At 35.3% G+C, this 24,272-nt stretch overlaps 2 protein-coding genes across 3 annotated transcripts in view; one reads left to right on the forward strand and one right to left on the reverse strand.

Moving 5' to 3' along the window:
- Positions 1-383: 383 nt before the first annotated feature.
- LOC128031788 (dimethyladenosine transferase 2, mitochondrial) lies at positions 384-5,931 on the reverse strand. Of its 2 annotated transcripts, none has more exons than XM_052620214.1 (9): positions 5,789-5,931; positions 4,925-5,393; positions 4,755-4,846; positions 3,694-3,847; positions 2,792-2,940; positions 2,594-2,683; positions 2,384-2,446; positions 1,234-1,385; positions 384-1,129 (listed from the first exon to the last, which is right to left on the reverse strand). In XM_052620214.1, the coding sequence occupies exons 2-9, from the start codon at positions 5,367-5,369 to the stop codon at positions 943-945; spliced, it is 1,332 nt and encodes a 443-aa protein (XP_052476174.1). In that variant the 5' UTR covers positions 5,370-5,393; positions 5,789-5,931; the 3' UTR covers positions 384-942. The 2 variants fall into 2 exon arrangements, with proteins under 2 accessions (XP_052476174.1, XP_052476175.1); XM_052620215.1 differs by having other exon boundaries at positions 5,810-5,906.
- A 221-nt stretch (positions 5,932-6,152) lies between these two features.
- Positions 6,153-24,272, forward strand: part of smyd3 (SET and MYND domain containing 3) — a 133,932-nt gene continuing 115,812 nt past the window's right edge. The window contains exons 1-4 of the mRNA XM_052620216.1: positions 6,153-6,408; positions 18,606-18,669; positions 20,119-20,226; positions 20,302-20,359. Of these exons, the coding sequence (XP_052476176.1) occupies positions 6,245-6,408; positions 18,606-18,669; positions 20,119-20,226; positions 20,302-20,359 (394 nt within the window). The 5' untranslated portion in view covers positions 6,153-6,244. The remainder of the gene's footprint in view (positions 6,409-18,605; positions 18,670-20,118; positions 20,227-20,301; positions 20,360-24,272) is intronic.

Below are 24,272 nucleotides of genomic sequence, written 5' to 3' on the forward strand. Positions count from 1 at the left end.
AACATTCATGAACTACGTACGATTTGTAACTTTGTAGGGGGATCTTTGATTATATAGTACTCTATCTATGCCACCTTGTGGATGACATTATTACAGTCAGTTGTGTATACATAATTTTCATTTCAGAATATAAAAATAAATAAACGCATTAATATAAAAAAAAATATGAAAATAAAAAAATGAAAATGTGAAAGAGTAAAAAAAGTTAAAAGCAAAGAAAATAAAGAGGGAAAGTAAGAAAAAAATCATGACAATTAAATTTAATTAAATCAGTTTTAGCAAATCATTTGCATTTCTTTCTTTCATTAGACTGGTTTGGTTTTTCATAATATTCTGGATAATACTTGGTGGGTCACTATTTTCATTATTTAAAAACCAAGCAATTCTCACATTTATTTGCTGTTTATTAAAAATTCATATATTTAAATACATATTTAAAGCAAACAAACAAAATGTACTATCGAACATTTACATCATTAATTGGTTTGGTAATGCAATCTTTACAATTACAATAATTATTATTATTATTTTTTTATTTATTTATGTTGCCATCAAAGAGATCAAGCAGGTATATGTTATACACATTTAATGGTTATTGGCTTTATGGCTTCGGCATGAAAACGATACCTCCAAAATCTAACAATATTTTTTTATATAGCAAAAAACATCTCCAAACTTGTCCAAAGGTATCCAACCAGCAGTAAATGACAACCAAAACAGCCACTGACAAAACCTGTTTCTCCAGGCCACATTTTATTTCTAAATGTAACTTTTATCAAAAGTCTTTCATAGACGATCTGTCTAAATATTGGCCATCATTAAGGATTCGGGTTTCTTTAAGCTGTACAGTGTTCTTCTTCTTTAGCTGTCTCTTCCATATTAAACAATGTCTTTTGTTTTTCATCCATGATTAGCTCTGTAGGAAATACATTCAAGGCGGTGTTATGCATGACCGGTGTTGGTGGTTTCCAGTGTCTCCTCATAAAGCCAGCTCTGAGTGAAGTTTCCAGACTGCTCCATTAGCTCAAACAGACGCTTGAACTCATCGGGGTAAACGTCGCCTGTCATCGTGTCATCAAGGAAGCTGAGCTTTGAGATGAGCTCTGATCCACTGCCAGGACTCCATGAGCTTTAGAAAACCCAATACAAAAGGAAAGTATGAATACAGCTCCTCTAATATTAGTTTAGAACTGTTTGTTCACTCAGAAATTCTAGTTTGGATCATAAACTTACTTAATTTGTTCTATCAGTCTGCTTTTCCTTTTTGCAAGGCACTGTTTCACCATCAAAACCAGAGTGCTGCCGTTTAAGGGAGTCAGGTGAGAGTTAAACAAGTCCTCACGTGGAGTTATTCGCACCAAGCAAAGGTTATCACTTTGGGATAACTGTGGAGGTAAAAAAAAAAAAGTGTAAATGAAAACCTTGGAAATACTAAGTTTTTGTAGTGTTTTTATTTAGCAACAACGTATCAAATTCATAAACCATGACAGTAGAATCAATGTTATAAAAAAATGATATTTCAAATAAATGTTATTTTGAACTTTCTATTCATTAAAAAACTATTTTTATTTTTGAAGAATAGAAAATTCAAAAGAACATTTATAAAAAAAAAAAAAAAAGTCATTTAGTCATAAAGATGTTATTTTTGTTTTCTTTTAACACAAAAAGTATTCTCGTAGCTTCATAAAATTGTGGCTGAACCAATGATGTCCCATGGATTATTTTAACAATGTCCTTACTACCTTTCTGGTCCTTGAACATGGTAATTGTGTTGTTGTCTATGCAGGGTCAGAAAGCTCTCGTATTTCATTGAAAATATATCTTAATTTGTGTTTTGAATATGAATGAAGGTCTTACGGGTTTGGAATGACATGAGGGTGAGTCATTAATGACAGAATTTTAAGTTTTGGGTGAACTTTCCCTTTAATACTTAAATTGCTGAAAAGTAGTGACAGCACAGACATTTATAAAGAATTCAATTCCAAGTAAATTCTGTTCTTTTGAAATCTCTATTCATCAAAGAATCCAGAAAAAGTTACTACAACTGTTTTCAGCATTGATAATAATAAAGAAATGTTTCTTGAACAGCAAATCAGCATATGCGCTTCACAGCTCATTTTTAAATACCGCACATAACCTGCAATTAAGTAAGCAAGTGATAAAAGTTAAAAAGTAAAAAAAAAAACAGTATTCAGTGGGAAAATGAGTTGACTCATTGGTCTGAATGCTGATTACTAATGATTTCAAATTATTCATTAAGAAGAACTTCAATCAAATTGATCAGACAGAATGAAGTGATGACACAGTGCTTCTCCTGAATCACTAATTCTATATAAAAAGATGCTGAATCCTAGAGTGTTAGTATTTGTGTGCCAATACTTACAGTGTTCTTTGAGGAGGGCCTTCCAGACTTCTTGGTCACAGTTAAAAAGGAAGACAAAGGCTCCTGGTAATGAAGACAAAGCAGAAATTCACAAATATGAATTATGCATTATATTCACAAATATAATGCACAAACACACCGGTCATTAATTGCTAAATTGTTTCTGGAAAAAGGTAACAATGATCCAGAAATAATAATAAAAAGCCTTACCTCATGCAGTAACTCAATGTCACAGGCCATCTGCCAGAGAACATTGAAAGCTTGGTAGTTCTTGTAATCTCTTGGACGGGTCACTAGTTTCTAAAAGAGAAAAGAAGCAGAACTCAGACTTGGATGTAGCTTGAAAGCTCCAACTGCTGCTACTTGTATAGTTAAAACTTTCCCACACATGGAGTCATGTGAACTCACTTTGTATTCTTTCTGGCTGATGAACATGATCAACTCCACACGTCCGTAGTGGAAAATGGAGCGGCGCTCAAACAGGTTGTAAATCAGCTTCCACAGTATGTTCTTCTCATTTCTTTGTGAGAAGATCCCCACAATCTTCACTGGGACATCTGATCCAGAAATAGAAAACATATTTGTGACCCTGGACCACAAAACCTATCTGAAGTCGCTGGGGTATATTTGTAGCAATAGCCAAAAAACAAAACCAAAAAAAAAAACACAATGTATGGGTCAAAATTATAGATTTTTCTTTTATGCCAAAAATCATTAGGATATTAAGTAAAGATCATGTTCCATGAAGATATTTTGGTAACACTTTAGAATAGGTAACACCTATTAGTTGCTTATTAGCGTGCATATTAATAGAAATTTAGCCATATTAATGCCTTATTTTACATCCCTAATCTTACCCAATACCTAAACCTAACAACTACCTTCCTAACTATTAATAAGCAGCAAATTAAGAATTTATTGAGAGAAATGTCATAGTTATCAGTTAACAAGTGATACCGATATTTTGTACATTTCCTACTGTAAATATATCAAAACTTAATTTTCTGATTAGTAATATTCATTGATAATAATTAATTTGGAAAATTTTAAAGACGATTTTCTCAGTATTTTCAAATATTTGTATCTCTGTCAAAAACTGTCCGATCCTAACAATCCACACATCAACCAAAAGCTTATTTATTCAGCTTTCGGGTGATGCATACATCTCAATTTAAATAAATTACTTAAAGACTTGTTTTGTGGTCCAGGGTCACATTTATATGTCTCTTAAAGGGTCAGTTTACTTATCCCTATGTTATCCCTTATGTCCTTCTTTCTTCCCCTCCACGTTAATCTGAAAGGGCACTAACCTGCTGTCCAAGGAACCTCGGAGATGGCAAGGTCAGAGAAGAGTTTCTCTGAGTACATGACGGGTGGTTTCATGCTGCCGTGGCCGATGGGATCCAGTTTGAAGAAGTCACAATGAACCACATCCAGCTGCCCATCCAGTTTGCGCTCCAGGTCCTTTAAGATCAAAGGTTATTTTAGGAGTGTGCTGTTTTTTATTTAACATACCTATCATGGTTAAAATGATATTGATGTCCTCAATAATAAAGTGGGGAGAAAATCGGATGTGTGACAATACACTGAACTAATGCATTATGTTTTAAAAGAATATTTCACCCAAAAATACAAATCTGTTGAAAAGACCACACAAGATGTAGGTGAGTTTGTTTCTTCACAGGAACAGATTTGGAGAAATGTAGCATTACTCTAATTTTTCACCAATGCATCCTCTGCAGTGAATGGGTGCCGTCAGAACGAGCGTTCAAGCAGCTGAGAAAAACATCACAATAATCTACTAGTAATCTCAAATCCACTAATTAATGTCTTGCGAAATCAAAAGCTGCGTGAATGTAAGATACAGATCCATCATTAAGAAGTTTTAACTTTAAACCATCGCTTCTGGTAAAAATAGCAATTCATAATTCATCATAATGCTTCCTCTATTAAAAAAGTCAATCTCCTGTTGTCCTCTCACATAATAAAAAATAAATAAATCCACTGACATAATTGTTTATAACTGTTGTGGTTTGTAAACAGCACTCAATCTGTGCATATTTTTCTCCTGATTCAGATAAGATGACTTTTTCAGTAGAGAGAGCAATATTATTATGGACTCTTATTTTAGCCAGAAGCAACAGCTTGAAGTTTAAAAGTTCTTAATGACAGATTTGTTTCTTACAAATATGCAGCAATTAACTTCATTAAACATTAACTGATAACTGGAGTTGTGTGGATTATTGTGATGTTTTTATCAGCTGTTTAGACTCTCATTTTGACGGCACCCATTCACTGCAGAGGATCCATTGGTGAGCAAGTGGTTTAAGTGATTGGCCTATGCATGAGTAGTGAATAACTGGACACCTACCTTCAGATCAGTAAGGAAGTTAGTGTCACTTTCTAGGGCAACTACTCTTTGAGCTCCACGGTTCAGCAGAGCACGTGTCAACACCCCAGGACCTGCGGACAGAGACAAAACCCACATTAACATCTTAACAAATACTGACAGCATTTCATTAGTAGTTGAGGAACACACACCTGGGTTACACTCAAATATAACAGCTTTCCCATCATCAATGTCTCCGGCGAGGTGGTCAGTCACGATTCTTGCGAGGGAAGGGTCTACTATGAACCGTCTCAGGTGTTTACAGGCCAGCGCTTTCTGTGTGTTCTCCTCCACATCGCCCAAATCTAAAGGATCGTACCGGCAGAGGGGGCGAAACTGACCCTGCAGGGGAACGGCGATAGCAGAGAGGTTCCTCTGAACGCCTCCTGGGGATGGAAAAATTCGCTCTGGTTTGCCCACCTGAGCCGGGGTCTTCCTTGACCCGGAGGGGAAAGGGTCTAGAGAGCAAGTTCCCGCAGAGGTGGACAAAGTCCTGTGTTTAGTGAAAGGAAGAACGCAGGGTGATGCAGATCTTGATGTTCCACACAGAGTTCTTAAAGTCAGGACAAAGAACCTACAACCTCCACACGCTGCCATGATGACCAACAACAAGCTTGCAGCCTGAAATTAAATAATATGCATTATATAATATATCTAATATAATAATATATTAAGAAATACAGTCATAACTGAACCTTACTGTAAAGAGTTACACATACATATGTATATATGATATGGTTTATCAAAACTGCATCATTGCAGCCACTGCACGTGGCTATTCAGATCAGACATTTCCTTCGCTTGATTGCCATATATTTTATTGAAAATATCTCTTTAAATACATATTTCCACCATAGCTTAAATGCTTTGACCATTACATTACGTATTATTCCTGTATATTCTGCTTATGCATCTTGACCAATGCTGTGGCAGCAGACGCAATCGTTAACTATCTGTCTCTCCTGACATGCAAATCGATGGTAACACACTTTTAGATCATTTTAACCCAAACTAACCTCAAATGAAGCGGTTCTTACCCACAGGATCTACATTAATGAAAGCTGCGCAGCACACGCGTCTGTGACATTGAACCCCGCATGTTGTTGACCCGACTGTTTCGCAATCCTATTGGTGAGGCGCACAATGTACGTCATGTTGCCGCGACCCTCCAACATATTATGCTGATCAAGAGTGCGTCTATTTTGCGCAATCCTGAAAGTATTACGATTATTATATTATGTATTATTCTGTTATTAATATTTGAAATCAGCATTCATTCCTAGATAAAATATTTATACATATAAAAATGATTATGGAAATTTTGTTTTTATTGGGAAATGTTTCGTTTTTTTATATAACTTGCGCAAGGACCGTGTCAAGTTGACAGTCATGAATACAAACGGCATTCATAAAGTGCATGTTCTGTATGTCGGCGCATGGACTCTCAAATCAGTAGATAATAGTGTTATGATATGATGGCTATGAATATAGAGAGGTTTGTCAGTGAGGGGAAAGGAAATGGTTTGCGTGCTCTGCGCGAACTCAAAGCTGGTGAAGTGATTCATTCATGCGAGCCGTATGCGTTCTGCATAGCCAAGGATTTCTTGAAAACTGCCTGCCATAGCTGTCTGCAGAGGTAAGAAACCATAGTTAATTTCCAAAATCTTAGAGAAAACTTTTTCAGACGGTTATATACGGCCACATGTTTATGCTCAGGTTAGTGAATATGGTGCATCTATATTATAATGCAAAATATTGATTTCAGAAAAGTACTATGGTACTGTTTGTAATTTTACAATGTTTATATTGGACAATATTTCATGCTAATATTTGCATTTGGTACTGACATGGTACCGTTTAGGTAAATGACATAGTACACGCTCAGCAGTAACGTTACATACTACCACAGTATTTGTAGCAGTACTGCTTTGTAAGGCTAAATAGCAAAAAACATTCTGTCTGCAGGGTTCTCTTCTCTTCTGCCTTTTAGCTATGTTTGTGACATGAAATGAGTTTGTATGACTGCAAATTAAAAGCGATCATAAACTGATGCAGGACAAAATACACGAGTAATGCGTGACCCTTCTGAGTGTGTTCTCCAGGGGGCGCTGTCGCTCTTTCTCTGACTTGTTCTTTTACACGGGATGCTGTTTTTGTTGGTCCGCTCATAGGTGTGTCTGATATTTCTGAGCAGATTATTTAGGCTATCTAAACACTTAATTAACCGTTCATTAAAAATGATCTTTCTGGAACCCAAAATGGTTATTCTATGGCAGTGGTTTCCAATCTCGGTCCTGGAGAACCCCCAACACTGCACACTTTTGGTGTTTCTCTTATCTGACTTCTTGCAGTCTTCACTAATGAGCTGATGAGTTGAATCAGGTGTGTTTGAATAGAGAGACATCTAAAATGTGCAGTGTTGGGGGTTCTCCGGGACCAGGATTGGGAACCGCTGTTCTATGACATCACTGTGAAAACATCCTTTTAAAGTCTGATCTGTAAATGTAAATATTGAATTAGGTAACTAGGGATTACTGGTGGTTGGCCCAAGTACTAGTCCTTAATCTAGAAGAATGCTTCCTTCACTGGAAAAAGTCTATCCCATGTTGTCCTCTCACATCAAAATGCACTGCCATATTTGTTTAGAACTGTTTCGCTTGTAAATGTTGTGGATTATTGTGATGTTTTTATCTGCTGTTTGGACTCTCATTCTGACGGCACCCATTCACTGCAGAAGATCCATTGGTGAAAAAGTGAAGTGATGAAGAAACAAACTAATCAATTTCTTAGATTGTACATTTTCAGCAAATTTTGGCTAAACTATTCCTGAAGTTTTTTTTATTTATTTTATATTTTTCAGTGAACTATAAATGGCTGTTTATTATAGATATTTCAAGTTCACAGATGTGTCAAGCATACAAATAACTGTCTAAAAGGTAACTGTTTTTGGTAGTAAGACATTATTAGTTGTCATTTCGTCCGAGATCTTTGTTTGGAGACAAAGAACATTATGTATAATATAAAATGTAATTTAAGTAGGCCTACTTTATTTATTAATTTCTTGTTAATTGGGGTTATGATAATTCTCCTGTGCACTTGTTTTTAGTGTCATGTTCTGGAGTTGAGTCACACACACACACACACACACACACACACACACACACACACACACACACACACACCCTAAGGCATTTGATCAGGGTTGGAGCTAAACACTGCAGTACACTGGCCCTCCAGGGCAAGATTTGAATAGCCCTAAAGGTATTCATTCGCTCTCTTTTTCTGGTTCTCTCCCTCCTCCTGCTCTCTTTTATTCATCTGTTCCCTGTCGAGGTATTAATTGCCATCTGCTTTTTGCTGTTTGGCTGGTCGGGGCAGCCGTTCATCATATTTCAGGTATGTCATTTTCCTGACTCCCATTCAATGCTTTTCTGAGCGTGACCTTGTGTAGCGGATCTTTCCACGTGAGAGGGAAGGAAAAAAGCAGACAAACAGACTCGGAAGACAGTCGTTTCTGGCCGGGGATTAGTGCTTGGGTCCTGCTGATAACCTGGCTCATCTATAGAGAGCCGTCTGCTTGGACTCACACAGGAGAACACTGGGGATGAAAAGAAACGCCACGAAACACACTCCCATGGTCCCTGACCGCTGCTCAGAATAAACCCAAAGATGCTCATGCTGTCACAGAGCTCAAATAACTTCTTTTACAATATGTTCAGAATTAATGAGCACTTCGACTCTTTACTGGTGATGGTATCAGATGGTTATACTACGGTATTCAAAAATATACGGTGATGTATCTGATCACCAGATGCTGTAGACTTAATTTAGCGATTCATTTAATGAGTCTTATTCATTTAGATCAATATTAATAACTATGCACTTTAAAGGTTAATGTGGTGTACCTGCTATAGAAGATGAATTTCTCAGTAATAGTTCAGTGGCCATAGTCTTAGTAAAGACTTATGCATAATCCCATGTTTGTAATGGGCTGCCAGTGAAAAACAATTGAAGCATATTTGCAGCTGTCACCCTTGCAGCATGTGTCAGATCCTTCAACAGCATGTCGAGACAGTTACACCCTGGTGATGAAATGCAGTATCTTCTGACCTTGGTTAAACCGTGTGTAATGCACGACTGCTTCACTGTGAAACCGTGTGTTTTGTTGATGCTCATATTAATTTGAAAGCATTTCAAAGTCCCAGAGGGCTGCAAAATGCATTTCAGAATGAATTATAAATTTCTATGAGTGCTGAAGCATTTTTAACAGCTTTATGAAGTCTTTTTTTTTTTCTTCTGTAATGACATGTCTCAGCCAACACAGAATATGATGTCATTGATTTGTTTATTTTTATTTTTCCCCATTAAGCTATAGAGCCGCTTGCTTCAAAAGCTGTTCACTTGGGTTTGTTTATTTGAGAAACCAAGAGGGGCATTTTAAAGGAAATCAAGGCAAGATCAAAGACGAGGGTAATTGCTCCTCGCCTCTCTTGATTGTCTGTTTATTTGTAATGAGCACTAATGACTGTGGGGGGGAAACATTAAGGAGTTGGCTGATGTGTTCCTCCCCATCCCAGCATGTGTCCAGGAGCCACAGGTCAGAAAATAAACAAACCATTATGGTCTTCTTTTATGATGAAGCATGACTGGAGGTGTGTTGTGGACTGATTTATGCATATGTTGGGTATTTATAGGCGTCTATGTTTTAGGTCTTTAATATGATGGATTATGGGTTTTGCATGCATCTGAAGAAGACGTATCCACACGTTAAATCATACAGAAAATCAAAGCTATGTTTTTTTTTGTTCTTGATTTTATGGCTCCTCATGTCTTATCGGTGAAATGGTTGTGTCTTATCACACCTTCCTGTGCTCTTTGGTGCCCTGCTTATATGAGGCTATCAAAATAGTTGGTTTAATTTCAGATGTCACAGAAAATGTGGCTGTAAAGCAGAATTAAGCCATTTTTGCAGTTCAGGTCACCGGTCACCAGTTGCTTTGATGTTTCCGTCTGTGCCTGTTCTTTAAATCCGCCATCTGTTCTCATAGAGCGACGCTCTCGTTTCCAGACTTGTGTTCCTGTATGATCTGTGGACCAGTGGCTCCGTCTCTGTGATTCACTTCACTCATTTGTTCTGTGCAGTTTTGTGAGCAGACCTCTGTTCTTGAGTTATTTATTATGAAATTATAAGGCAATGAAGTTGAAGGAAGTTTTTTATATGCACGACATTTGTGCGGTGGAGATCAGATGCAAACTCCTTCCATAAATTCATATATATAATTGATCTAGTCATAACAGACAGGGCTATGATGAAAAGCCAGCTTCAATCTGATTGTAAGATTGATTAGAGTTCTGTAAACCCAAAGCGTGACATGAACGACAAACATGGAAGTTAAAAGCCCAGCTTGCTGATGCCAGTTTAATTCACAAAAAACTTTGTTGGACAATTGTTTTTTACTCTTTACTTATGTTGAATCACATCTATTAGTATTATTATTGTGACTGATAATTAATAAATTAAACCGCATATGATTTCTGTAAGATGCGTTGACTTTTTTTTCATAAGATTTTTTTGCTTTTAATGCTACTAGTTACTGGTTATCCCCCCCCCCCCCTTTTGTAGTTTTACCAGGAAAAACTAATTTTAATAATAATAAAAAATAAAATAGTTGATAAATAAATAAATGGAAAAATAACAAGTAAATATTATTAAATATAGTCAGTTTATTGTCTCTAGAAAGCAACATTTATGTTTGTATTCTGGATGTTTTATTTATTTGCAGAAATGCATTAAAAATATTTATATAACTATTTTAACATAACAAATTAAAAATAAAGATAAACCTAAGTATTATTAACAAATAAATTGAATCTTCTCTTTTTTTTTTCTACTTTTTTTTTTAAATTTTTTTTTACTATATTTAAATCCTGGGGAAAAAAAAAGAGAAAATAATTTATTTAAATAAACCTATAGAGGAAAGATTATTTATTAAAGAGTATCTCAAGATAGAGAAGAGAATCAGTAAATATTATGAACCACAGCCAGTATTAATATATTTCTTTATTTTGTTTATTCATTTAATTAAATGTTTATATTTTCATAAGAAAATTAAAAACTGAAATCTGTAGTTTTTGCTAATTCTTTTTATGAGTACCATATTCATATATTATGGTGTCTAAATTGTGCTGTAAGGTATTTAAATGAATACAATGGTAGTTTCATCAGGGTACAGTACTTTTAAAAAACATTTTTGGTAAGGCATATAAGAATTTGTTTCCGTTTGATGCACTTTCTGAAGTCTTCTCTGGTCTCTCAGGCAGATGAGGATAATGCCATCGATCTGCTCTTGTGTCATGAACGACGTGTTGAATTACTCTCCAGCAGCCCTTTTGAACTCAGTTCAACCAGATGCACTGCAACAAGACACGTCATTGTATCGTGAGCAAATGCATTTGTGAAAACATCCATCATGCTATAAGAGCCTCTTGAATTGAGCAAACCTGTGACCTTGAGCATCATGTTTGAGTTGTCCTGCATTTGTCCTCATGCTGTTTGTTTTCTCCTCCCTTTGATTGAAAGTCAATAGGAAAATAAAACCTGTAGTTATCCTCAGCCTCGTAACTCTAGTGATTTTGAGTTCGCTGGCTATAAATGCTGCCCAGGTTTTCTTTGGCTGTCTGGAAAATCTCACTCACATTTCTTCTGCTGTGGCATGAAAGCCTTTTCTGATTAAGAGATTATGGGATGTGATATTCCAGAACATTCAAACAGAAATCTCAGATTGTTTCTTGGTACATGAGACAGGTTTAAGAAGATCTCAATGGTTATTCCAGTTACAAATGTTTTTCTTTTCACCTTTTTATGGTAGTAATCTATCACACCATATGTTGTTTTTGGTCACATGGGTTTAAGAGTTTTCACATACCAGATACCTTGGAATTCCACTTACCCATTTACATTTTTAATGGAAGAAAATACATATTATATAGGCCTGGATTAACCTAAATCTTGATGGCACCTCTATTTCAGACATATGCATTTTCATGTGGATGCGGTCATTTTGGTTCTAGATCTAATATTTTTTTCATACGTTGCTCTTCAATGTTAGAACGACATTTAGCGGAGATATAACAGATGTTTAAGATTTCAAATGTGTGTCAATGAACACTTCTGCATTGTCTATAGAAACAACTTTCACTCAGTATTTGCTCATAAAGAATATTAAAGAAATTGTTAACATTGAATTGAATTAAAAATGTTAAAGTAGAAAGACTAGAACGGTTTTATCTTGTAAAATGTACTGCAATAAACTTCTTAACTGATTTTTGTAATCCTCTTTACAATTTTTAGTTTTAGTTTTTTTGTGCAACCGTCTGTTTATTTGGAAATGTGAAAGCATTTTATCCCAATGCTAGAAACCACTTAACAATGGCTTAGTAACCATCAACATCACGCACCATCATTTTCATTTAAAATGAAAAATCTATTTCCAAAACTTTCCTCTACATGTGGTATTAAACTCATTGGTTTACAGGATCTTTATGGAGCAGTAATGACAGGACAAAAGCCTCTTTTACTTGTTGTTGAAGGTTTTGCTTGATTACAACCAAAACCCCTCAAGTCTAATGGCATCTCTGTAATTTATTTCCACAGTCTCTGTGACCGTGGGATGTGGAAAAATGAAAGCCTCCTTTGACTCCATGAAGTCATGGAGCATATGAGATTTATTTACTTTTGAATCGGTGGTTTCACCAAATGAAGGTGTTCTCTAATAATCCACACCACTCCTCGTGTGTTGTGACAAACAGGATTATACACTATAATGGTGATCCGAATGATTTTCTGGCTGGAAAGGTCTCGTATCAGTTCTATGAATGTATGAATATGCCACATCAAATTAAAAGCCATGGTAGCTCACCGGCAAAATCCTTTCCTATCATGCATTTGAGGGGATGAAGTTTTGTTTGTGCGTCCTGACCTAATCTCACACAGGTACACGGCTGGCACACTTAGTGTGTGTGTGTGTGCTTCAGTGCTTGAGTAATGAATTCCTGCTGTAAGCTGTAGCAGCGGTAGCTCTGAGGAACTGATAATTATTCAGCCTGTTTGTGGCTCGTTGTGCCTCAGCAGGTTTCTCATTTCCAGGATTAGTGGCCATTGGCTCTTTTCCCCCACTTCTCTTCTTATTTTGCTGTGACAGCTCTGATTTGGTTTATTGCAAGCTTTTATCCACCTGGCTGATATGAGGTTGGTCTCAGGATAACAGCCGAGGAAAACGTTCATTGTATTTTATATAATGTTCAAAAGTAAAATTTTATTTTTAAAGAAATGAATGCTTTTATTCAACAATGCATGAAATTTACAGTAAATACTTTTTATAGCGTTACTTAATGTGTCGATTTCAAATAAATGCTGTTTTTTTTTAAAGTTACATTAAATAAATAAATAAATAAATCCGGCACAAATTTTTTAAAAACATTTGATAATAAGTAATGTTTCTTGAGAAACCAAATCAGCATATTAGAATGATTTCTGAAGGATCATGTGACACTGAAGACTGGAGTAATGATGCTGAATATTCAGCTTTGATCGCAAATTAAATTACATCTTAAAACATATTCAAAGAGAAAACTTTCATTTTAAATTGTAATAATATTTCACAATATTTACTATCTTTTGGATCAGCCGTGAGCTTATTAAGTCTTCTTTTAAATTTCTTAGTGACCCCAAAGTTCTGAACTAGTGTTTACAAAATGTCATCTTTATATGCCACTTGCAACAGCAACAAATTGCCATTCATAGACTGAAAAGCTTGATGCTTTCAGGTGCTTGACTTTGACTGAAATGCTCACTTGTGCTGCTGGGAGAAGTGGACATATAAGAACAAATGTGTCTGTGGAACCATGTGTTTTTAATGTGTAGAGAAACAAAGAACTGGAGCTGCTCAAATCTTTATCTATATACTATCATCCATCCTAAATGGTATGCAAGTGGTGCATTTCAAATGACAATTAAGTTGAAAACAGTTGTAATTTCATACTAAGAAAATATTATATATATATATATATATATATATATATATATACACACAAAAACACACACACACACATGTATATACCGTATTTTTCTGACTATGTCGCACCTGAGTATAAGTTGCATCAGTCCAAAAATACGTCATGATGAGGGAAAAAAACATATATAAGTCGCACTGGACTATTAAGTCGTATTTATTTAGAACCAAGAGAAAACATTACTGTCTACAGCCACAAGTGGGCGCTCTATGGTGTTCAGTGTAGACTACAGGAGCACTCAGCAGCATAGAGCGCCCTCTCATGGCTGTAGAAGGTAATGTTTTCTCTTGGTTCATGTCAAATTAATTTTGATAAGTCGCACCTGACTATAAGTCGCAGGACCAGCCAAAATATGAAAAAAAGTATGACTTATAGTCCGGAAAATACGGTATATGTCTTTCCACGTCTTTTTTTATTTTTAATTCAGTGTTACTTGCTGTTTTTTTTTTTTTTTTTTTTTTTTAGTTTACAATAAGTTCACAATAGAAATAAAAACCCTATTGCTACTTCCATTTCATTGCATCTCAAATATTTTCCCATCATCAGCCTCATCAGCGACTATTCATACTTTTAGTATATAGTGCAAGTTTGCAAATTAGGATCAATTTGTCAACATAGCTTGCTATTTTGTATTCTTAAATTCCGTTAATTAAAGGCTTTAAAGAGGCAGCATGTCAGCGTCAAAGAATATGTAATAAAAAAAAATTTTTTTTCCCTACAATAGCTTTCAAGCTGTTAAATAAGTAATAGTTGTTGCTGATCAAAGTCGATTTCTGCTACAAGCATACATCTTTACGATCATTCTCTTGTTATTTTCTTTCTTTTTCCCACCCTTTCCCTCCTAATTAATAGACTAGTGAAGAAAGCAGCATTTCTAGAGGTGTTGTCTGACAGGCTTTGAAGAGCCAAGAGGAGTGTGTCTGTCCGGTGAAGGTAATCTCTAATTGGCCAATGAGAGCGTGTGTTTGGGTGAGCGAGTGTTCAGATCTATTTCTGTTAAAGCCTCAGACAGAGAGCTTTGTTTGTTTGTCTCTTCTTCTTCCTCTGGTGTTGACTGCTGCTCTGTTTCTGGTCCAGATGTTCATCTTTCTGTCTAATTCTAGCTCTCGGTGTGTGAGGGGAAACAGTCATTCCAGGATAGTTTTGTGTGTGGATATGAAAACTGTAAATGAATCCTTACAGCGTTCATGTTTGATCATTTGCTGATTGTGTTACGATGACATTTTTATGTGGAATTATTGTGCATTTTTGAAATTAAGAAACCTTGTTTGGTGTTTTGCCGCATACAGGAATTCGATTAAGCATTAGTCATGGGGATAATCAGATTTTTGACTCCATGTGGATACCGCTGTGATTCTGTTCCTCTGCTGGTTTCGATATAAAGACATCCGCCTCAGGATATTTGTCTCTTGCTAATGAAAAGTTTCATGTTTTCATGTAAAATGAAGGACCGTTGGCCTGCTGATTCTGAGTGTCTGAGACGTCTGGCCACTGGAGCGCAGTGTTTCTCTACCACACATTAGGCCTGGAATAAGCTCTTGTTTGTTTTTTGGTTGAAAGATGGATGCACGCTTGCATTATTCTCTGAAAGTATTCCGTATGATTTCACTTGTCAAGTCAGAAAGGCAATACAAAAAAAAAACTGTACAAATACCAAATAATAACTGTCCTGTTTAATGCTGCTGTTGCAAAATGATCTGGCTGATGTGTTATATGGGTGTAATTTTCAAATAATTATATCTTAGATAAAATGCTCTAATAAAACATTAGCAAATATGCTGGGGATAAAATTGTATCAAATTGTGTGAGTATTATAAGAGGGAAAAAGATCTGATTCATCGTTTGGAAAAATGAGGACATATTTCTTTGTGAAATTCAGTGAGATTGAATCAGTTGTTGTTTGATGACATATTTAAGGCATATTATCTTTTGACATTTTGTATCATTATTAAAGGCCTGGCTCTGTCTCACTGCCTTGCACAGTCCACAGATATGGCAATTAGTAAATTCCCGAACCTTGCCAAATTTGCATAGATATTAATCATGACTTTTATGAATCTGTAGATGAGTCTCAGGTCTGCAGTATTTTGCTGTAATCGTGTGCTATGTGAAAATGCTGCTTTTCTGGCCAGTTCTTATCAGAAGGGAAATGCTTACTGTCTTTATCTCCGAATCAGTACCCTGAGGAATCCAAATGCCTGCTTTTATTGCAGATTTGAGTCAGACCATTAAAAACTCGTGACTTTTCTCAAATCCAGAATTAGGTGCACAATCAACTCAATTGGGCAACTGTTTTTTAATTTTATTTTTTTAATAATTTAAAACCATTTTAAAACTATTTTATTTTAATAATACTTTTTTGACTTATATTGTATTGAATACTACCAGTTACAATTTTCCCAAATTCAGAAATAAAAAATATATTTTATTTACAAATATATATTTTAATAATACTACTTCATTTTCATTTATTTTGATGTAGTAATAATAATACTTCAACTTTTCCCAATCATTTAGACCCGCTGTTTTTTTGGTTAGTTTTATGTGTGTCCAGTGAAGATGATGATGATGATGATGATGTGTTCTCTGTCGGTCATATCCTGTGTGCAGTAATAAAGCCAGGTTTATGGCTGCTCTGCTGCTGTAGGACTCTTGTGTTGTGCTGTGACTTACGGCCTGTGCTTTAGTTTTGGACAGCACCAGGCTCTGTGTATTCCATTACAACCAGTGACTCTTACCTTCTGATGCATCAGCATTTTTAATAGGAGCCCACAGGCCCATGTTGGATTCAATGCTTTAACTTCCAGTTGAAGCAAAGGTTTAGTATTTCTTATTGTTTCATCATCCATCTAGCTATTTCTTTCTTTGTTAAGCTAACTGTACTTTCCCAAGAAATCTCCCTCTAATTAAAGTTGCAGTAAGTATTTTATTTTTATTTTTTTATGCACTGTAGTAAAGTATTTTAATGCATAATAAACATGTAAATTTGGCAAAATGATGTTGACTTACATTGTCACCCCTTTTATTCTGGAAGCCATGTTGAGATCAAATGATCAACTTGATTTGCAATTCGAGTTATACACTAAACTGCAAAAATTATTTGTTGATGTTTAAAACCTACTCCAGAATTTTTTTTTTAAACTGTACTTTTGCATACAAATAGTATTTAAATACCAATAGTATTTAAACACCACGGGTTGCCAGTTGTAGTGTATTGTAGCCATTGAATCCAGCATACAAATTGGGTCAGAGATTGCAGATTTAACCCGACATAAAAGCCTCATCATCAATATGAAAAGCTCAATGACCAGAGACATATTATTAAAGGGGTGCATGCAACCAGATGCAACCCGCGTGAGTCAGAAATCAATTGAATATGCTGATTTGCACATTTTAATGCATTTTATTTTTAATATAATTTTCTTTAAACAAACAAACAATCTTGCCTACTCTGAACTATGGCTGGGAGATATATTGAATATTAGTGATAATATCACAATAATTTTGACGATGTGAAATTTGACAATGTGTGAATATAGAAAGGTTCATAATCAAGCATACTTTACCAAAAAGAATGCGCCGAACATCCAAAAAATTAGACCACAATGTTATTGTGGAGTGCTTAAGATGCCTCTATTACATGAGCTTTTATGAATTTAATATATATATCATTATATCAAGAGTTAAAATCCACGAATCAGAGGTGGCTGCTACAAGGATACATGTTCTTCCCGCTGTTGATTATTTCAAGCACTCTGGCAACCATGCGAATGTACACGCTCCTTATTGTGGAAATGCCTCAGATGATCTGAAAACGTGATATGACAATAATGACACTAGTATTCATGATGGTTCGCATAGAATGGACAATATATATATATATATATATATATATATATATATATATACACAGTGTATAAATAGACAGTGAAAAAGATGTTATATACTGTAGGAAGGGGTCAGAGGAGGAAAGGCTCATTCATACAGAACTCAGGCCTTGACTGTAATTTGTGCCTGAAACTCTTCAGTTTCTTTTAGGAGATTGACACTAAAAGTTCCTCCAAAGTGATGTTCAAAAATCACACCACCTCCAGAAACCAGTGTGGCAGGAAGATGAATCTGGTGGTATAAAACCTCCCTGTGATTGTTCACTCAGGCAGGAGCAATATAGATAAGTGTGGAGGGAGAGATAGACATGCAATTTTTAGTGGTTTGATCATTAGTAGCATGGGAAACATCACTGTGCAATATGCAGCAGTGAAAAGGTTATGAATCATTTGAATTCAGTGCATTTATTGCATTACTGCTTGTTTCCTTCATGCATTTTGTTTGGTAGAAATGTTTAAAAAGATCTGTTTTCAAAATGAACTCTTTACTAACTTGACTAAATCAGACAGTCACAAGAAATAAAACTGTAACAAATAAAGCTGAGACATGCAGTAACCATGATTGCACTGTGGAATATGGCACGTTTAATAGCTAAATAAACTCATTTATGCAGAGAGAGTTTGTGCATCTGATCTCTGAATGTTCACCACATTCCTCACTTCAAGCTTCTATGTTATAGACTAAGCCCCAAAGCAAAGATGGTCATTAGACATGTACTTAAAGCAAGTGATGTGTAGTCAGGGCAGGAAGGCTTCATTATAAACCTTGTAAATCAAACCAGACTTTCTCCTCTTCAGCCCGAGGATGTGGTTTCTTGAGAAATACACAAAGTACTGAGGCTGATGTTAATTCTGTCTCATTTATTCTTAACAGAGGTGAAAGTCTGTCGAGATGTTCTCAATGTAAGACGGCCCGTTACTGCAGTGTTCAGTGTCAGGTAAGAGATCTTCACACAAGCTGTTGGGTCCTAATCATAATCTAATTATGATGAGATCTTATGTGTGTTATTTTTTTGTTTGTGCATGATGCCTTTCAATATAAAAGCAGCCTAATAGAGCTGTTTTTTTAATATTAAATATTTAATGAATGAGAACTGCTTCTAAAATTACTAATTTTAGTTTTTGCTAGAATAATTACTTGGAAAAACTTGTGCATTTTTCACTTAATTAAAAAAATTCGAATAATTTGGCCAGCTATATACCATTGTTTAAAATATATATACTGTAGTACATTGTTTGTACAGTAATAGAACAGTGTGGTATAGAAATTGTTCAGAAATCATTTCACACATAAAACAGGAAATACATTTTGCATTTAAAATACATATTACACAGAAACAACTTAAATCAGTTATATACTTTATTACATATATATTTTTGCATGTTTCAGTGTTGTAATGGGAAACCAGAGTGAAATTCAGATATTTTCATGTTATGCCTGTATCCTGTGGAATTGAACACAGTCATTCTGCTTTATATGAAATTTGACTGTTCATCAAAACTTTATAATGTCATTAAATTCTCCAGGGTTTTTTTTTTTTTTTTGAGCAGGCAGTTATCGGAAACTCTTGCATGAAGTCCAGTGTGACTTTCCAGCAGAAGTATTTGGTGCTTGGAGCCAGACACCTGTAAAACACGTTCACATTCAGAGGATTTTCCTCTAGTTCTGGCTTTTAACCCTGTAATGCCTGACATATGAAATATCGAGGAGCAAAAATTTGGTGCAGTTGCATATATTTTTAAATGGCCATGTACATCTGTAAAGATGTAAATCTGTGAGATTTTTATAACACTATAACAGACTATTTACATAAAATGCAAAACCTGTCTAGTTTTCAAATATCATTGCTCAAAACCTGAATTTTGCAGTCAATAACTTATTGTTCTGTTCCTCATACAAAGCTATCGTAAAACTTCAGAAGAGTCATATTAGCTACTTCTAGGACTGTGTTCATCTTCATTCACTTTTCTGCTGTTTAAAAGAGCAGCGTGAACTTTCTGCTAGACACAGAAGAAAGAAGGCCATGCAGCGCAGGTTTGGAAATGAGGCGATGTGTAAATCATGACAGAATGATTTTTGTTTTGGGTGAAATATCCCTTTAATTTGTCTGTCACATGCTCTGCAGAAGTCTTTGCAGTTCAAGAGCATCCAATCTCTCAACGCTAGACGCGGCGCTGCTTTAAAATAACAAAGCTGTCACTGTCAAACCAGCGCGGTTCTCTCCAGGCTCTCAGGGTTGTCAAGTTTGTCTTTGTCTTTTTTATTTTAATTGGAGGGGAGGCCTTTCATCATAATTCCCTCTAAAGGGACAACACACACAGAAAGCACGTTGTTTGTGAAATCTCTTCTATTTATTGTCTTCTTTATCTTCTTCTTCAACCTTCAGAAGCAAGCATGGCCTGATCACAAGAGGGAATGCAAATGCCTCAAGCGTCTCCAGCCGAGGATCCCCACCGACTCCGTCCGTCTGCTTACGAGGATCATCTTCAAACTGGTATGTGACATCACAACACCTGCCGTATCAGGACCACTTCACTTTAAAACTTACACCCTTTGTGTCTGTTTCCAGCTCGCCCAATCAGAAAGTGACCAAGAGGATCTATACTCCATAGCCGAACACCAATCACGTAAGTCTGTGTTTTATTGTATTACAGTGCACCGACACAAGGCAGGAGACTTGCTAGATTGTGTATTTTTCATGACTGGAATGTTGTGCTGACCAATACAAAAATGTATAAATAAAAATTATTTATTAAATAATATATACACTGCCGTTCAAAAGATTGGGACAAGTAAGACTTCTGATGTTTTTTAAAGAAGTCTCTTATGCTCATCAAGTCTGCATTTCTTTGATTAAAAATACAGAAAAAACAGGAGTCTTGCAAAATGTTATTACGATATAAAAAATGGTTTCTGTTTTAATATCCTTTAAAATATAAACTTTTTATACATCAAAGAATCCGGAAAAAAAGAAAAGTATCACAAGTTTCCAAAAATATTAAGCTGCACAACAGTTTCCAGCACTGATAATAAATCAGCATATTAGAACAATTTCTGAAGGGTCATGTGACAATGAAGACTAGTGTCATGATGCTGAAAATTCAGCTTTGTATCACATGAATAAATTAGATTTTAATGTATATTAAAACAGAAAAAAATTATTTTACATTATAATAATTTTCCTGTATTTTTATCAAATAAATGCAGCTTTGAGCATAAGAAACTCCTGTAAAAAAAAGCGCATGCATTTTATATATATATAAAATATATATATAACATGCTACTTTAATTCAATAATGCCACAGAATTATAAGGATATTTGCCGATATTGCCCCACATTTGAAAGTTGTCTTTTAGGAAGCACAGAAATGGACAATGTCCATTGTCATATCAAAAACCTGGCTTTCTTTCCTTTTTAAAAAAAAAATTATATACAGAAAAAATGGCTATGTTGTTAATGGACATCACTAACTTATCCTGTGAGGTTGAAAAATTAGATTTCCTATGATGGAAGGTGAATAAATGTCAGATCCTGGCGGGAGTTTATTGTACCATTATGAATTTTCCTTTCTTTCTTGGATCAGACCCTCTTTTCAGAAGTAATTGGCTATTTTGTTACAAAGAGCCTTGGACTTATTTTTTGGCCTCATTTTTTTTCTATTCGTTCATAAGTAATGCACAGCCATTAGAGAGGTAATCCTGCTGTTGGTCTTATGGAAGCAGTCAGCACCCATCTGAACTTCCACTCACTCTCACCTCAAAATGAAGCTCTCATCGGCTCATGTACTAGTTCAGGAAATCCTCATTTTTGCAGCTTTCCTGATTTACATCGAGATGTTCCTTTAGACAAACAGAAGAGCATTTCACTTGATCGCTTTCCTAATGGCTGATATAGCATTTAACCTTTTTATACTGTATATTTCAGTTTAATGTTAGCACATGAGACATGCAAATTTGCAGAAATGAAAGGAATCATACATCCAAAAATTTACATAATTTACAAGTGGTTATGAGACATTAAATCATTACTTATTGCATGTTCCCATTTAAATGATGAATTTGTGTTTTCATTGCACATATTCAAGAGAATGAAATCACCACTTTCAGAGCAAATTATGGCAGATTAGAAATGAATGTTGTAGCCACTGTGGATCTTTATTAAATACATTATTTTAAATACAAATATATTTGCCGTTTAGAACGTGTTAGAGAGACAATTTATTCAGAAAATGTGTTTCCATTGTAGCATACACAAAATAAAAAAATGTTGGGTTGGTGAGATTTTATAAATGTTTGTAAAATATAGCTGTAATGCTCACCATGGCTGCATTAATTTGAAGAAAATACACATGATTCTTCAGAAATCATTCTAATATGCTAATTTGGTGCATGGGAAACTTATTATTATCGATGTTGAAAATTATTAAATAAATAAAAAAAACTTAACCTTAAACTTTTAAATAAAAAATGTCCAACTCATGCAGACTTATTTTAGTTTTATGCTCTTTTGCGAAGTTCTGTTTGCGTAATAATTTTCCATTTTAGATTTTTTTATGTGATGTGCTAAAATATGCATAAAAATATATGTATGGAAACCCAACTAATCACATCAAACCTGGCTTAACGCCTCGATGCTGTGTTTTTTTATTAAATGCAAGTGCAAATCAGATTTTAGATTTGTTACAAAAGCAAAAAATTTTTTGTGAATAGCTATATAGCATAATATGGCTTCAGAAACCAGAAAGTGTTGGAGCTCAACACCCCTAGTCCATATTTATATTCATTGTATGGAATAGGGCAGATTGTATATCATCCCCTTGGAATTATAAGGTTCTGTCTGCGTTCTGAGTAGTTTTGAGATATTGAGCTTTAAAATTTTTGTGTTCCATAGACTTCTGTAAATAGAACCTTTTTGTTTTTTCAATAAAAAATCCCAAAATGTACACAACTTAAAATAAATCATCACATAATGTAAATAAATTGTCACAGAATAAGAATATGTGAATAACTCAATTTTGACAAAAATGTCAGATAGAACCTTATAATTCCAAGGGGACGATATTGCAAAACAGCACCTTTTTTGTTTTAGAGAAGTGTTTGGAACAATATAAGGAAGCACGAATCACGCAAAATCTTCATTTTGGGGTGAGCTATCCCTTTAAAGAGACCAACACCTGCTTCAGGATCATAATTCTACACACGTTCAACCTCTCATGGTCTGAGAAGTGGGAAGTGTGTGGATCCGTCTGCCATCCAGCTTACTATCTTCTTCTCTGGAGAGGTTTCAGACCCCATCAGCGCTCATTTACTGCCTGCTATTTTTTCATTTTCAATAATCGACAATCTATCTATTACTTTTATTAAAAAATCACGACTATCCAATGAACAGATTTGAATAATTTCAGATCAACTGGCCTAAGCATTGAAATTTCGTTCCATTTTTGGGAGATAAAATTTTCAAGTAGACGATAAAAGGCACCACACGAGGTAAAGCAGTATCAGATTTATGTGTTGAATCTGCAGTTTTACTACTGTGTGTGTCTGTGTTTTGGATGCTGAATGTGTGTGTGAGAGCTGTAGCCGCGGGTCAAGCGTTCGCTCTATATGCAGTGAACACACTGAACTTCATCAGCGTTTGGAGGAATGGATCAGAGCAGGAAGGTTAATGAAAAGGCCCATATGTTTGGCAAAGCCAACATAAATCACACATCCAGAGTTATACTTCCAAATACACACTTCCATGCTAAAATCAGACCTCTTTCTTTCCAGATACATTCTAAAAACCCCACTATCAGACATCCATTTTACTGGTACAGCCAGAAAATATGAAGCTGTCTGACTACGCACTGAAAAACTGCCATAATGAGACATGCAAAACTGCTTTTTGATTTGTCTTCATTGGCTATAGACACCAGCAGATGAAAACAAACCTACACAAACCTTTTATTCTCCTCTGGTTTCCCACTGTTCGTTTTGGCTGCATTGTGCTTCATCTTCATTGATTCTCTTTAGTGTTTTTCACAGCTTGTATTGGTTCAGCTCTGTGTTTTATGTCACTGTCACCAAAAATTTTCATCGAAAATAACCTTAAAATACCCAAGTTTTGTAGGTGGAACTTTGGGACTATCATCTAGTCTAGTCTTTTAAACATGGTTATCATTACAAATATACAATATTATACAGTACCATACAATATGATTGCTGTATTTCAATGTTCCACATTGATGACAATCAGTCCAAACAGCACTAATGTTGCGTTTTCAGTGAATTATTCATTCCAGGGCTTTAAAACACAAGCTCTATCATCTCCTGGGAATGTCTCTGAAGAGCTCTTGCTCTCACGCGTCATGCTGTGTAAAGTACAGACATAGTACATGTAGGGGTGCCCGATAAATATCATCTGATAATTAATGTGCATCTCGTCAGTAAAGCCGGTTCTCTAATCAGCTGTAAATTCCATCAGGTGTGTGATTTCACATAGAGCAGCTGTTACTACACGGAGCTATTGTTAACTGACTAGCTGCACAAATAAAAGCTGAA

The sequence above is a fragment of the Carassius gibelio genome, chromosome A17 (genome assembly GCF_023724105.1).
Source record: "Carassius gibelio isolate Cgi1373 ecotype wild population from Czech Republic chromosome A17, carGib1.2-hapl.c, whole genome shotgun sequence".
Classification (NCBI taxonomy): domain Eukaryota; kingdom Metazoa; phylum Chordata; class Actinopteri; order Cypriniformes; family Cyprinidae; genus Carassius; species Carassius gibelio.

Bases quoted from the DNA above. Each gene is read 5' to 3' on its own strand.
- LOC128031788 (XM_052620214.1), bottom strand. From the start codon at position 5,369: ATGGCAGCGTGTGGAGGTTGTAGGTTCTTTGTCCTGACTTTAAGAACT. The intron at 3,848-4,754 runs GTAGGTGTCCAG...TTGATCTTAAAG, and splicing joins ACTTCCTTACTGATCTGAAG to GACCTGGAGCGCAAACTGGA. The intron at 1,386-2,383 runs GTAAGTATTGGC...TTACCTCCACAG, and splicing joins GGCCCTCCTCAAAGAACACT to TTATCCCAAAGTGATAACCT.